This window comes from Camelina sativa, chromosome 12, assembly GCF_030686135.1.
Source record: "Camelina sativa cultivar CO46 ecotype springtype chromosome 12, ASM3068613v1".
NCBI lineage: Eukaryota > Viridiplantae > Streptophyta > Magnoliopsida > Brassicales > Brassicaceae > Camelina > Camelina sativa.
Genome location: NC_141891.1, coordinates 34,311,647 through 34,326,380, shown reverse-complemented (window position 1 = coordinate 34,326,380; position 14,734 = coordinate 34,311,647). Strand labels below are relative to the sequence as shown.

The following is a 14,734-nucleotide window of genomic DNA, read 5'->3' as shown; positions in this document are numbered from 1 at the left end:
CAAAATTAGTTACTAATCACAATAATTAAACCACTAAACTCAAACGAAGGATGGAAAAACAAAAAACCCTAACCCTAATGTAAGTATATAAGGCAAGAGAAGCCACTTTTTCTCTTCAGTTTCGCTCGTTTCTCCTCTCTCAATAACAATTTCCATCTTCCTGATCACGTCTTTCACTCTCACAACTTTTTGAGATTCTTTTAACTCGATCACCATGAGTATGAATCATCTCCCGGTCACGGATTCAGGTAAGGATATATGGTCGAATTTGTTTTTACTTATGGATACTGCGGTTATGGTTCAGGAAGAAGAAGAACGTCGTCGTCGTCGTAGAGACGAAGATAGCGAGAAGAGTTTCTTCTATCTTTTCCCGAGGAAGAAAAGGTCGTCTTTGGTGAAGAGAAGATACAAACAACAAAACCCTAATGGGGTTTCTATGATGTCTTCTTCTTCATCGCTCGATGATCACGAGACGAAAAGCACACAAAACCCTAGTTATGAGCCTGTGGTGTATGATGCGGAGCTACTACGTGCAAAGAAGGGGAAATCTAAGATTGTCTGTGAAGATTACGACTACCGCGGAGAGAGTGATGAGGCGAAGAGACACTTTGAGAAGACCGTGAAGAGATTGGTAAGAAACCTAGGACGAAACTTGGATGATCTTGATGGGGCGTCGTCTTCTATGTCTTCATCGTTCCTGAACCATCGTTGTTACAATTCCCCTTCGCTTCTCCTCGGTTACAACTCGGCTAAGTCTGAGAAGACAGAGACGAACGACCCTAGTTACCAACCATGCCTAAAGGAGAACACAACAAGCCGCAAGAGGCGTGCCGTGCAGCAGAGGACGGATACAGATGCACCGGAGTGGATTTTTCAGGTGATGAGAAGAATGAGAGCTGATGCCGCAAACCCGTTGCTGATCTTTGAAAGGGGTCTAACGCCGACTGATGTGAAATCATCTCAGTGCCGTCTCTTAATCCCATGCCAGCAGCTAATCAGAGACGATTTCTTGACGCCGGGGGAGTATCGAGCCATAAATAAAGAGGAATACATCGAAAACGACGATGATACTATCGGTGTGGGAACGATTCTTGTGAACCAAGGATGTGAAGAGTGGGGTCTGCGTTTCAAGCTATGGCCGATGGAGAAGGAAACTGGACTTGGAACCTTGAATTACGCTTTGAACTGGGCGTGGAACGATGTCGTCAAGGGTAACAACTTAAAAGCCGGGGACAAGATCAGTCTTTGGACTTTCAGGTGCCGTGGAGTACTCTGCTTTGCTCTTGAGACATACTAACCTTCTTCCTTAATTTGGTGTCTGATAATGTTTGATTTGTCTCTTGAAACGATTTTAACTTGATTGATCTAGTTTATTTCTTCTGCACAGCCATTGAACTCGGGGTTATGGTCCTGTTATAACTTCTAGGAAGTGTTAATTAGCTAGCTACATTAAGGGGTTTTATATTGGTTTTGTTCCTCTCTTCTAATCCTAGTAGTAACTTGTCTATCCCTGGTGTTGTTTCAGATATCTTCTTTCGTTTGAATTGAACATTTTCTCATAAATATGGTTTCTTGTTTTGTCTACTTTAGTTATTACCACACTGTTTACCTTTGTGATGGAAATGATCCAATCCTCCAAAATGCTCAACACATTATACAGAGCAAAACCAAATTAGATTATGACATTCAAGTTTTGATTTCATTAAAAGTATAAGAAGAAATTTAAATCTCAAAGTCGAAACCTGTGATGGAAAATTGATTATTTGGATAGCTCTCAAGAAAGTTGGCAACATTTTCTAAATCAGATATTGGACTTCACAAGTTCACATGGCTTCGCGTCATGTACGGTTCATGTTTGAAATAGCAGTACAAAGTGTCGTGGAGGTGTTAACTAACTAGCTCTTAACTTGGAGGTGTTAATTGACTAGCTCTTCACTTGTTCACTGAGCTATTCAGCTGATTCAACAATTATTAGTGTTGTTGTTCTTCTTTTAAACTATATTTAGAGCCAAAAAAATCGACTGATAAGAAAACTGCAGTATCAGAAGAAGAAAAACAAGTTTTGATTTCATTAGGAGAATAGGAAATTTTGAGGAACCTAAAGGAAGAATCAATAGCAAGTAGTTTTCAAATTGTTTACCAAACAAACAAACAACAATAAAACTGTGTCCTTATAAGAATCCTGAGCTATCCCTCACTCAGATTATCACATGAAAGTTTCTACTTTTTATAAAATAAAGTGACTTCCTCTTCTTCGGGTTTACTCTGCGCCATCAGGCTTCGATGCTGCCTCCTTGATCTCATCTCCTGCTTCGTCCTAATGACCAGAAAGAAACAATCATGTCAAATTACAGAACAAAGAAGCTCTTGATAACTATATCACCATCTAAAGATCCCAAGTTGTAGTTGGTTTAAGGTAAACAACGATCAAATGTATATTGTGTTGATGCTTACTGTCATATCTGAAGTCCAGAGAGTGAGATTGTCTCTAAGAAGCTGCATGATCAGTGTACTGTCCTTGTATGATTCCTCACCCAATGTATCCAACTCAGCAATAGCATCATCAAATGCCTGCACAGATCCAAAAGGACTCATTCATTGAGACTACAGTTAACAATTTCACACGAAGTAAGAAATGAATGGTGTACACAAACCTGCTTTGCGAGGCTGCAAGCACGATCAGGCGAGTTCAGGATTTCATAGTAAAACACAGAGAAGTTGAGGGCAAGGCCAAGCCTTATTGGGTGAGTGGGAGCTAACTCAGCAGTGGCAATGTCCTGGATTATCACAGAGAATATAACAACAAGAACAAAAATCAATTATAGCCACACAAGACATAACAGTCAAATATGTTGTAATGATGAAGTAAAGAATCACTTACGGAAGCAGACTTGTAAGCAACCAAAGTGCTTTCAGCAGCCTCTTTCCTCTCAGCACCAGCCTTAAACTCAGCAAGATACCTGTGATAATCTCCCTTCATTTTAAGGTAAAACACTTTGGATTCAGCTGGTGAAGCAGATGGGATGAGATGAGCTTCAAGAACATTCAAAATCCCATCACAGATTTTGCTAAGCTCAGTTTCAATCTTTCCCCTGTAATCCTTGATAATAGCAACATGGTCTTCGTTCCCTTTGCTCTCTTCTTTCTGCTCAATCGAAGAAATGATTCTCCACGAAGCTCTCCTTGCTCCAATCACGTTCTTGTAAGCAACAGAGAGAAGGTTCCTCTCTTCAACAGAGAGTTCCTCAACATCAACGGTTTTCGCAACTTTCTCCATGAATTCAACCATTTCTTCATAACGTTCAGCTTGTTCAGCTAATTTCGCCATGTAAACATTCTCTTCCCTCGATGATTCAGTCGACATCTTCGATTTAACAATCTAAAACAAATCCTACAAAATCAGAAACAACTGAATCAAAACCAGAACTCAAATTTACATCTCAACACTCATTTACTTAAGTTCATCACGGATTAAAAATCAAAAAGTAAATCCAACAAAGCAGAAACAACTTAAAACTGTAACCCAATATCACATCTACACCCTACATACTCATCTACTTAATCAACATCTTCACAGATTAAGACTACAGAGCAAATTCACATATACACATTCATCCACTTAATCAAGTTCTTCACGGATTTAACAACATAAAGCAAATTCTAAAGCCATAACAAATTGAATCAAACCAGAACCTAAATTAACATCTTCACAATCATCTACTTAATCACGTTCTTCACAGATTCAAGAACACACTCAAACTTACGCTGAATGTTCATAGATAACGAATCTAGATCAAATCGTTTAGCGCAAAAACAATTGAATAAAAAAAAAACGAGAACCAGAATTAAGATCTACAGATTACGAATCTAAAGCAGAAACTACTGAATTAAAACCAAATCCCCAAATTAACATCAAACACACCAATCGGAATAAGCTCGTACTCTCACTAAATCAGTGATAAGAAACAGCGAAAACTTAACGAATCGGATCAGATCGATCTACTGAACCATCAGATCTACACAAACAAAAAACAAGAACGAACGAACGAAGATTAGGGAGAAAGAGAGAGAGAGATCTAACCTTTTTTTTTGGTTTGAAGATCTGATTCGAATTGCTACAAGTGGTTTGAAAAAAATGGGAATAAGAAGAGACTGAATCGAAAATGGAATAAATAAATAAAACTGTTTTCGAGGCGTAGAGTTAAGAGCTTCCACTGAAAGGCTGACAAGTGTCGGATGCTGAAGATGACTGATTCATTGAATCTGACACGTGTTTAGCCACGCTAGTGGGGTTAAGATCTGTGTTTTATTGAACTCTGAGATTTATATAAATGGGCCAATGGGCCTAACGGGTTACTATTTCGAAACACTTAAGACGACTCTTCTTCTCTCGTTTTAGTTAACAGTTTTCCCCACTTCACTAGATTTAACCCTGGCACTTAGGTTATTTTGGTTAATTCAGTTCGGTTATTTCAGGTTTTCAGTTTTTTTTTTTAGTTTTAAAAATCTTATCGAATTTAATCGAAATAAATTTTGGTTTGGTTATTTTGGTTTTTCGGTTATTTCGGTTTTAAAATTTCAAAATCAAAATTTATTTAATAACAACAAAAAATCAGATTTTTTGGTTATTTAGAGATAATTTCGGGTTTTTCCGTTTTTTTAGTTTTATTTCAAATATTTCGGTTCTTACAGTTTCGTTTTTTTGGGTAGTTTGGTTATTTTAGTGGTAAATTTTGGATTTGTTAGTTTTTTTTCTTCAAAAATTAATTTTTTTTTAAACGGTTAACCGATAACCAAACCAAAATAAATAACCGCAGATTTTGTTTTTTTTTTATAAAAAAAATTGTACTGATCGGTTCAGCCGCCATAACGAAAACCGAACCAAATATCCAAAATATCAGTTCGGTTTATAATCCCAGGCCTAACTAGATTTTAAAACAACCTTTTTATTAAAAACTAAGGGTGCAAATATTTGCAAAATTAAAAAAGTTGAAGGAGTTGAAAAAAATTATTCAACAAACTTTTACCATTTGAATGGAAGGGGTTGAAGAAATTGAAAAAAAAAAACTATTCAAACCTGTTTAACTTAAAAAGTTGAAAAAATAAACTAATTTTACTGCAAAAGTTTTCAAGTTGTTCATCCTAAAGGTTGTTCTTTTTTTTTTAATAAAGGAAATGAAATTGATGTATATATGTAATATATTCTTGGTTTAACAAAAAATCTCTATAGCACATTGGATAAATTTCTCTTTGGAAACTATGAAATTTTGGGTTCAAACAATCCTCTGTATCAGTATCACATTGGCTAAATTCTCACTGAATACTAAATTTCTGAATTCAAATCCTCGAGGTTGTTCTTTTGTTTCATAAAGAAAATTAAATTGATGTATATATCTAATATATATATATATATATATATATATATATATATTTTAAAGGATCCGTTGTAGCATATTGGCTAAATTCCTCTTAGAAAACTATAAAATTCTGGTTTCATATCAGAGCAACAGAAAACTTTTGCTTCAATTTTTTGTTATTTTCTTTTATAAAGGAAATCACAACTGATGTCTATATTGAGTATATATTCATTGTTTAACAGACAACCTTTTGTATCACATTGGCTAAATTCTCTCTGAAGATTAAATTTTTGGATTCAAATCCTTGAGTTTGTTCTTTTGTTTCATAAAAGAAAATTAAATTGATGTATATATGTAGTATATATTTTTTTGTTTAACAAACATCTGTAGTAGCACATTGGCTAAATTCTTCTATGGAAACTATGAAATTCCAGGTTCAAATCTTAGCAATGGTAAACTTTAACTTGACTAAATTTCTGGATTCAAATCGTGGAGGTTGTTTATTGTTTCATAATATTCTTGGTTTAACAAACAATCCGTTGTAGCACATTGGCTAAATTCCTCTTTGGAAACTTTGAAATTCCATGTTCCGGCAACGGAAAACTTTTGATTCAGCTTTTGTTATTTTGTTTTATAAAAGAAATCAGAACGGATGTATATATCAAATATATATTCATCGTTAACAATCATATGTATCACATTGGCTAAATTCTCCTTCAAGACTAAATTTCTGGATTCAAATCTTTTTTTTTTGTCACACAAGATCTTCCATTCAAATCAAAGCTTCAAAAGAGGTGAGTTCATACAACATACAAGATAAACAAAAGAAGATAGAGATAATGGTTCCATGAGTTCTTCCAAGGGATTTTCAACTTTTGAGGGTTTTACAATGTTTGAAGAGTCTATTGGACCCAAGGCGGATTTGACCATAAAGATAGGCTTCGCGAAATCCTCGACCATCAGGTGGTCATAACCGGCTCTAGCGAATGACGCAATCGAGCTTTGAAAAGGGGGGGGTGTCACTTATCAAGCTTCTCGCCAACAATGGCGATAAGTGACAAATGGGGACAAGGGGTGCACACTTCAGAGACCAGTAAGCTAACAGATCAGAGTTCAAGTGAGAGCTCAACAAAGAAGTCATCCAAGCAACTCTATTTAGTTGGCCTTGATAAGGATAGATTTCAAACCATTCTGAAGAACACAATATACTACTACCGAGGAGACCTCGACTTGACCAAGCAGGTATGATCGGAACTAAAGAAAGTGAACTTGATATCCCATTATCATATATCCCATTCACCGCACAACAAGCTTAGATACCCACATAGACCGGGGACAAAGCAAAAGGTCTCTACCAAGCCTACATTCAGCTTCACACAAGCCATAATACAAGACGTACCTCTGAAGTAGTTGGTTTTCCCATGGATGGGCTCGGTTGTTTGGGGAAGGATGGGAAGGCTTCGGTAATATCCTCTCCTTGGAGAGGAGACCATAATGTCGTGCTTCCGCAAGTCTTTTTCCTCCATAGTGGATTCCCAGATGTTATACCTTAGCACACGATTAAGCTCAGAGACTCGATAAGGCAGGGTTGAAAGTTTGAGAACGTATTGGTAACCCTCGCTCCTTGGATGCGGGGTCATAATGCCAATCGTCTTCAAATCAAATTCCTTACTATGGATTAGGGACATACGCTCAAATAGCCTCATGGGCTTGAGCATTGATATTGTTAATGGGCCAACAAAGAAAAAGCAAAGGCCTGCTAGACCAAACCTTAATTTCGAATTGGTTGGCCATGGTGAAAAGGTGTTGTGGCGGCTGACCAGAGCTAACTTTGAGATTTTCAGTGAGTTCCACATCTCCGGTGGACGAGACTTCAGCAGATTAGGGTCTGAAGATTGTGGTACGGCTGAGACATGAATCCCGTGGAGAGAACCGGATTTGGAAAGATACGGATCTTTTGTCTTCTGCTCCATCATCGATGATGGTGCCAGTAGAAGGAGGAGGAGGGGGTTCACCGGATTCCACCACCTTCTTTTGTCACTGGTTATTGAGATCACGAAGCTTAAAGGGTTACAAAGGTTTTGAGACATGCTATAGCAGGGAGGAGACTTCGATGTTTGTGCCCGAGAGAAAAGCCTCGCTATTTTTCTTTCTTTCTGGATTCAAATCTTAGAGGTTATTTTTTTGTTTCATAAGGGAAATTAAATTGATGTATATATGTAATATATATTCTTTGTTTAACAAACAATTTTTTGTAGTACATTGGCTAAATTCATCTTTGTGGAAACTATAAAATTTTGGGTTCAAATCCCAGCGACAGAAAATTTTTGTTTCTTTTTTTTTTAGTATCTTTTGTAAAGGAAATAACAATTGATGTATTTACTTATATATATTTATTGTTTAACAAACAATTCTCTGCATGACATTGGCTAAATTCTTTTTGAAGACTAAATTTCTAGATTCAAATCCTGGAGGTTGTTTTTTTTTGTTTCATAAAGGAAATTAAATTGATGTATTTATGTAATAAATATTCTTGGTTTAACAAACAATCCATTGTAGCACATTGGCTAAATTCCTCTTTTGAAACTATGAAATTCTGGGTTCAAATCCCAGCAACAGAAAACTTTTGTTTCTTTTCTTATTATTTTGTTTTATAAACAAAACCAGAATTGATATATATATCAAATATATATTCATTGTTTAACAGACAATCCTCTACATCACAGTGGCTAAATTCTCTTTCAAGACTAAATTTCTAGATTCAAATCCTAGAGGTTGTTCTTTTGTTTCATAAAAGAAATTAAATTGATGTATATATGTAATATATATTGTTTGTTGGGTAATATTAGTAGATAGCACAATTCTGAAACAAAATTAAGTAACTACCATCGGCTTGGTTTTATGTTCGTAAATACCATCGGCTGGCTAAAGATAGTAAAGAGAAAGTCATAAACACCCTTATATACATGAGAGAGAGTTTAATTGTGTACCTAAAACTACATGTGTTTAAAATAAATAACATTTTGTAAAAGAAAAAATATAATGGAAACCAATAACTTGTAACATGTTACATTACAAAATAACATAATTAAAAAGTCATAAACAGTTTTTGGGAAATCCAGAAGAGGGTAGAAGAAATGATCTAACAATAATATTCTGGGGAATTTTCACTTTTTCAGATTCAACGCTGAGAGGGAGAGAGGGGGAGAGAGAGAGGGAGAGAGAGGAAGGGAGAGAGGCGGAGGGAGAGAGGGGGAGAGAGAGGAAGGAGAGAGAGGTTTTCAGATTCAACGCTGAGAGGGAGAGAGGGGGAGAGAGAGGAAGGGAGAGAGGCGGAGGGAGAGAGGAAGGAGAGAGAGGCGGAGGGAGAAAGGGGGAGAGAGAGGAAGGGAGAGAGGGGAAGGGAGAGAGGGGGAGAGAGAGAGGAAGGGAGAGAGGGGGAAAGAGAGGAAGGGAGAGAGGGGAGAGAGGAAGGGAGAGAGGGGGAGAGAGAGAGGAAAGGAGAGAGGCCTAGGGAGAGAGAGGAAGGGAAAGAGGGGGAGAGGGCTAAAGTAGTCATATAAAAATGTAAAAATTGAATCTGAGCTGCTACTGTTCAGTTGTGGTATTTAGTTAATTATGTTCCAGAATTGTGCTATTTAGTACATATACCCTTGTTTGTTTAACAAACAATATATTGTAGCATATTGGCTAAATTCATCTTTGTAAACTATAAAATTTTGGGTTCAAATCCAAGCAATGGTAAACTTTTACTTCTTCTTTTGTTACTTTCTTTTATAAAGGAAATCATAATTTATGTATATATCTAATCTATATTAACATTTTTGAAGTACATTTTGTATTATGCCTTTTTAGTTTTGTTTATTTAAAAAGTTATTAACAACCTTAACCCCTAAAAAATTTCCAAAACTAACATTACTACAGATTTTGTTTCATAAATATTTTAAATTTCATTCCAACTAAATAAATAACAACAATCAATATGGAAATAGAAACTATCATATATTTACCCACACATTCTGTTGTGTTTTGAAGATATTTTATATCTGAATCCTTCGCAAACAAAGAAAACAACAATTTGATTCCCATTTTGTTTTTCAAAACCTGTGAGGTTTGATTTTTAACGTAAGAAAAACTTCAATTGACATTTATTTAAAATATTATAATTAACATATATAAACCTAATAAAAATTTTAATTATTACAAATATGTAAAATTAAAAAAGTTTAAAATACTATATAATGTGGTTATATAGTAGATGAGTTATAAAGAGGACATGTTGGAATTAATAAAATATTATTAAATTTGTGTTAACACGGGTTAAATCCTCATTTAATTATTTATCAACACTACTAATATTAATATATTTGACATAAAATCAAGTTACTTTAACTAAGATTGTGTAAAATAATTAAATCATTAGGAAAAATGTGACTTAATCACAGCATATAAATTACTTATTATGTATTTAGATCCCTTATTTTTTGTTATAATAACTAAAAGTCAAAATAGAATCTCAAACACTAAACAAAAAAAAAATTAAATATAACAAACAAATGGTCATGAAGTGTATTGCGGTTAAAAATAATAATATAAACAGTTATCTGCACAACAATCAGAAAATTTAGTTATTTCTCTATTTACAAAACATCCAATATTTAACAAATAGATACAACATAAATATAAATTATAATAAAAATTATATGCCCGGTGTGTACCGTGGGTTAAAATCTAATATATATTCATTGTTTAACAAACAATTCTTTGCCTCACATTGGGTAAATTCTCTTTGAAGACTAAATTTTTGGATTCAATTCCTGGAGGTTATTTTTTGTTTCATATAGGAAATTAAATTGATATATATATATATATATATGTAATATATATTCTTGGTTTAACAGAGAATCCGTTGGCTACTGCTGGAGGTGTTCTACGGGATGGAGATGGGGTATGGATTGGAGGGTTTGCTTTGAATATTGGTATATGCTCTGCTCCATTAGCTGAGTTGTGGGGAGTTTATTACGGGTTGTACATTGCCTGGGAGAAGGGTATACCGCGTGTGGAGCTGGAAGTGGATTCAGAGTTGGTGGTGGGGTTTCTAACAACAGGGATTGAGGATTCTCATCTGTTGTCTTTCCTAGTACGTTTGTGCTATGGCTTTATTTCACGGGACTGGATAGTCCGCATTGGTCATGTGTATAGGGAAGCTAATCGTCTTGCAGATGGATTAGCCAACTATGCGTTTTCTCTTCCTTTAGGTTTTCATTCTTTTGCTTTGAGTCCGGAACCAGTCCGTTCTATTGTTTTGGAGGATTCGGTTGGGTTTTCCCTTCCACGTTCTGTATGCTTGTAGTTTTTCTTTTATGAATAAATTGGGAGACATTGTCTCCCATCTCCTACAAAAAAAAAACAAATAATCCGTTGTAGCACATTGGCTAAATTCCTCTTTGGAAGCTATGAAATTCTGGATTCAAATACCGGCAAAAAAAACTTTTGTTTCTTTTTTGTTATTTTGATTATAAAAGAAATCAGAACTGATGTATATATCAAATATATATTCATTGTTTAAGACAATCCTCTGCATCACATTGGTTAAATTCTCTTTGAAGACTAAATTTCTCTATTAAAATCTTGGATGTTGTTTTTTGTTTCATAAAAGAAATTAAATTGATGTATATATGTAATATATATTCTTGGTTAACAAACAAGCTGTAGTAGCATATTGGCTAAACCTTATGATGCGTGGTTCAAAGAGCTTGATTCTAATGGAAAGAAGAGGAAAGGACCTCCAATGGCGATTGATTGGGACAAAGCTCGTCATATGGTAAAGTTCTTGAAAGCTTTCTATGATTCGACTTTAGCATTCTCTTCTTCTATAAAGGTGACATCAAATGGTTGTTTTAATGAGATATGCAAAATTCAGTCAAGTGTGCAAAGTATGGCTTTTAGCCAAGATTCTGATTTGAGTGAGATGGCTTCTGCAATGACGACCAAGTTTGACAAATATTGGGAAGGTACAGGAAAAATCAATAAGATATTGATAGTTGCTAGTGTACTTGATGCTCGTCGCAAAATGGTGGTTACAATGTTCAGCTTTGAACACATCTATGGAAAAGGTAATCCAAAATGCCTGGAAATGAAGAAATTGGTGACTAATGTTTTGGAGAAACTATTTAAAATATATAGTGCTCGATATGTCAATTCAAGACTACAATCTTCTGCTACTGGTGATGGTGAGAATGTAACCCAAGTACACCAAGACTTTGAGGATATGGAGGTCGACAACATTGATGATCCTTTTCTAAAATTCACGGTTGCTAAGAAGACTTCTTTAGAAGAGGTAAATGAGCTGGAAAAATATCTAAAAGAAGATCTGCATGTCTCTACTGAAAATAGTTTGAGGCTTCCGTTTGATCTTCTAGGCTGGTGGAAGACAAATAGCTCAAAATACCCAATTATGTCTTTAATGGCTAGAGAGGTTCTTGCAATACCAGTATCTTCGGTTGCATCGGAGTCCGCTTTTAGCACTAGTGGTCGTATTCTAGATCAATACAGAAGTTGTTTGACTCCTGATATGGTCGAAGCGTTGGTTTTGACTCAAGATTGGTTACGTGCTGCACTTCGTTCAGAAACAATGAAGTCTCTTGATAATTTAGAGGAAGAGAACAAGTTTATGGATTCACTTGAAGAAGGTAATTTACTTTTATCTTTATATATATATACGACAACCGTTTACTCTCTTGTCATGTCTATTGCCTAATTATTTTTTTTTTTTGGTAGAGTTTAATCTTCCATCTCAGACTGAGAATGCACACGTCTAAGTAAACGGTGGAAGAAGATGATGGGTCATGGAAAATTGTTATGTTATTGTTGTTGCTAGTTTTCTTTATTTTTAGTTTCTCCTAAATCCTAAACTTCCAGTTGTTAGGCATTTGATTTTAATTTGGTTGGTTTTCTTTAGGTTTTTCTCTTCATGGTTTATTTGATTTTGAATTATTCAACTTATAACTTATTGGTTATTTTATTTTTAGGATATCAAAGGACAGTTAATTTATTTGTTAGTGTTACATTAATTAATTTTTTTGAACCAATCTAAAACCGAACCAAACCGAACCGAACCGAACATAAATCGACCCAAACACAAACCAAACCAAAGTAACTTTGGTTGAGTTTGGTTAGAGTTTTATGAAAACCGAATAAACCGAACCAAACCGAACCCAAAACGAACCCAAAATTAAACCGAAATGCCCACCCCTATTGCAAACTATGAAATTCCGGGTTCAAACCCCGGCAACGGAAAACTTTTGTTTCTTTTTTTTGTTATTTTGTTTTATAAAAGCAAGACTACATTTCTGGATACAAGTCTTAGAGGTTGTTCTTTTGTTTCATAAAGGAAATTAAATTGATGTATATATGTAATATATATTCTTTGTTTAACAAACAGTTTGTTGTATTACATTGGCTAAGTTCATCTTTGGAAACTATAAAATTTTGGGTTAAAATCTCGGCAACGGAAAACTTTTGTTCTTTTTATTTTGTTAGTTTCTTTTATAAAGGAAATAACAATTAATGTATTTATCTAATATATATTCGTTGTTTAACAAACAATTCTCTGGATCACATTGGGTAAATTCTCTTTGAAGACTAAATTTCTGGATTCAAATCATGGAGGTTGTTTTTTTTTTGTTTTATAAAGAAAATTAAATTGATGTATATATGTAATATATATTCTTGGTTTAAGAAACAATCCGTTATAGCACATTGGCTAAATTCCTCTTTGCAAACTATGAAATTTTGGGTTCAAATTTTGGCAAGAGAATTGATGTATATACCAAATATATATTCATTGTTCAACAGACAATTCTCTGCATCACATTGGCTAAATTCTCTTTCATGTCTAAATTTCTGGATTCAAATCGTGGAGGTTGTTTTTTTTGTTTCATAAAGGAAATTAAATTGATGTATATATGTAATATATATTCTTGGTTTAACAAACAATCCGTTGTAGCACATTGGCTAAATTCCTCCTTGGAAACTATGAAATTCCGGGTTCAAACTCCGGCAACAAAAAACTTTTGTTTCTTTTTTTTGTTATTTTGTTTTATAAAAGCAAGACTAAATTTCTTTGGGTTCAAATCCTAGCGACGGTAAACTTTTGCTTCTTTTTTGTTAGTTTCTTTTATAATGGATATCACAATTGATGTATTTATCTAATATTTATTCATTGTTTAACAAACAATTCTCTGCATCACATTGGGTAAATTCTTTTTGATGACTAAATTTCTGGATTTAAATCCTGGAGGTTGTTTTTTGTTTCATAAAGAAAATTAAATTGATGATATATTTAATATATATTCTTTGTTTAACAAAGAATCCGTTGTAGCACATTGGCTAAATTCCTCTTAAGAAGCTATGAAATTCTGGATTCAAATACTGGCAATGAAAAACTTTTGTTTCTTTTTTGTTATTTTTTTAATAAAATAAATCAGAATTGATGTATATATCAAATATATATTCGTATTTTAAGACAATCCTCTGCATCACATTGGCTAAATTCCCTTTGAAGACAAAAGTTCTCTATTAAAATCCTGGACGTTGTTTTTTTGTTTCATAAAGGAAATTAAATTGATGTATATATGTAATATATATTCTTAGTTAACAAACAACCCATTATAGCACATTGGTTAAATTCCTCTTTGCAAACTATAAAATTTTGGGTTCAAACCTTGGCAACAGAAAACATTTGTTTCTTTTTTTGTTATTTTATTTTATAAAAGCAAGACTACATTTCTGGATACAAGTCTTTGAGGTTGTTCTTTTGTTTCATAAAACAAATTAAATTGATGTATATATGTGATATATATTCTTTGTTTAACAAAAAATTTGTTGTATTACATTGGCTAAATTCATCCTTGGAAACTATAAAATTTTAGGTTCAAATCCCAGCGACAGAAAACTTTTGTTCTTTTTTTTTGTTAGCTTCTTTTATAAAGGAAATAACAATTGATGTATTTATCTAATATATATTCATTGTTTAACAAACAATTCTCTGCATCACAATGGGTAAATTCTCTTTGAAGACTAAATTTCTGGGTTCAAATCCTGGAGGATGTTTTTTTTTGTTTTATAAAGGAAATTAAATTGATGTATATATGTCATATATATTATTGGTTTAAGAAACAATCCGTTGTAGCACATTGGCTAAATTCCTCTTTGCAAAATATGAATTTTCGGGTTCAAATCCTGGCAACGGAATTGATGTATATACCAAATATATATTCGTTGTTCAACAAACAATTCTCTGCATCACATTGGCTAAATTCACTTTCAAGTCTAAATTTCTCTATTTAAATCCTAGAGGTTGCTTTTTTGTTTTA

At 34.0% G+C, this 14,734-nt stretch overlaps 1 protein-coding gene and 1 pseudogene across 2 annotated transcripts; one reads left to right on the top strand and one right to left on the bottom strand.

The window, feature by feature from the left end:
- The first annotated feature begins 39 nt into the window (after positions 1 to 39).
- Positions 40 to 1,561, top strand: LOC104732994 (putative B3 domain-containing protein At5g35780 pseudogene; annotated as a pseudogene). The gene has a single exon (XR_015573799.1). The product of XR_015573799.1 is annotated as a putative B3 domain-containing protein At5g35780 pseudogene (transcript).
- Positions 1,562 to 2,048: 487 nt separating this feature from the next.
- On the bottom strand, positions 2,049 to 4,280 carry LOC104732995 (14-3-3-like protein GF14 psi). The gene is made up of 5 exons (XM_010452602.3): positions 4,082 to 4,280; positions 2,882 to 3,391; positions 2,655 to 2,777; positions 2,455 to 2,571; positions 2,049 to 2,317 (listed from the first exon to the last, which is right to left on the bottom strand). Exons 2-5 carry the CDS (start codon positions 3,362 to 3,364, stop codon positions 2,261 to 2,263), a joined length of 780 nt encoding a protein of 259 aa, XP_010450904.2. The 5' UTR covers positions 3,365 to 3,391; positions 4,082 to 4,280; the 3' UTR covers positions 2,049 to 2,260.
- Positions 4,281 to 14,734: the final 10,454 nt, after the last annotated feature.

Excerpts from the sequence above, each read along its gene's own strand:
- LOC104732995 (XM_010452602.3), bottom strand. The coding sequence starts at position 3,364 with ATGTCGACTGAATCATCGAGGGAAGAGAATGTTTACATGGCGAAATTA. Across the intron at positions 2,572-2,654 it reads CTTGCAGCCTCGCAAAGCAG|GCATTTGATGATGCTATTGC; the intron begins GTTTGTGTACAC and ends GGATCTGTGCAG. Across the intron at positions 2,318-2,454 it reads TCTGGACTTCAGATATGACA|GACGAAGCAGGAGATGAGAT; the intron begins GTAAGCATCAAC and ends TCTGGTCATTAG.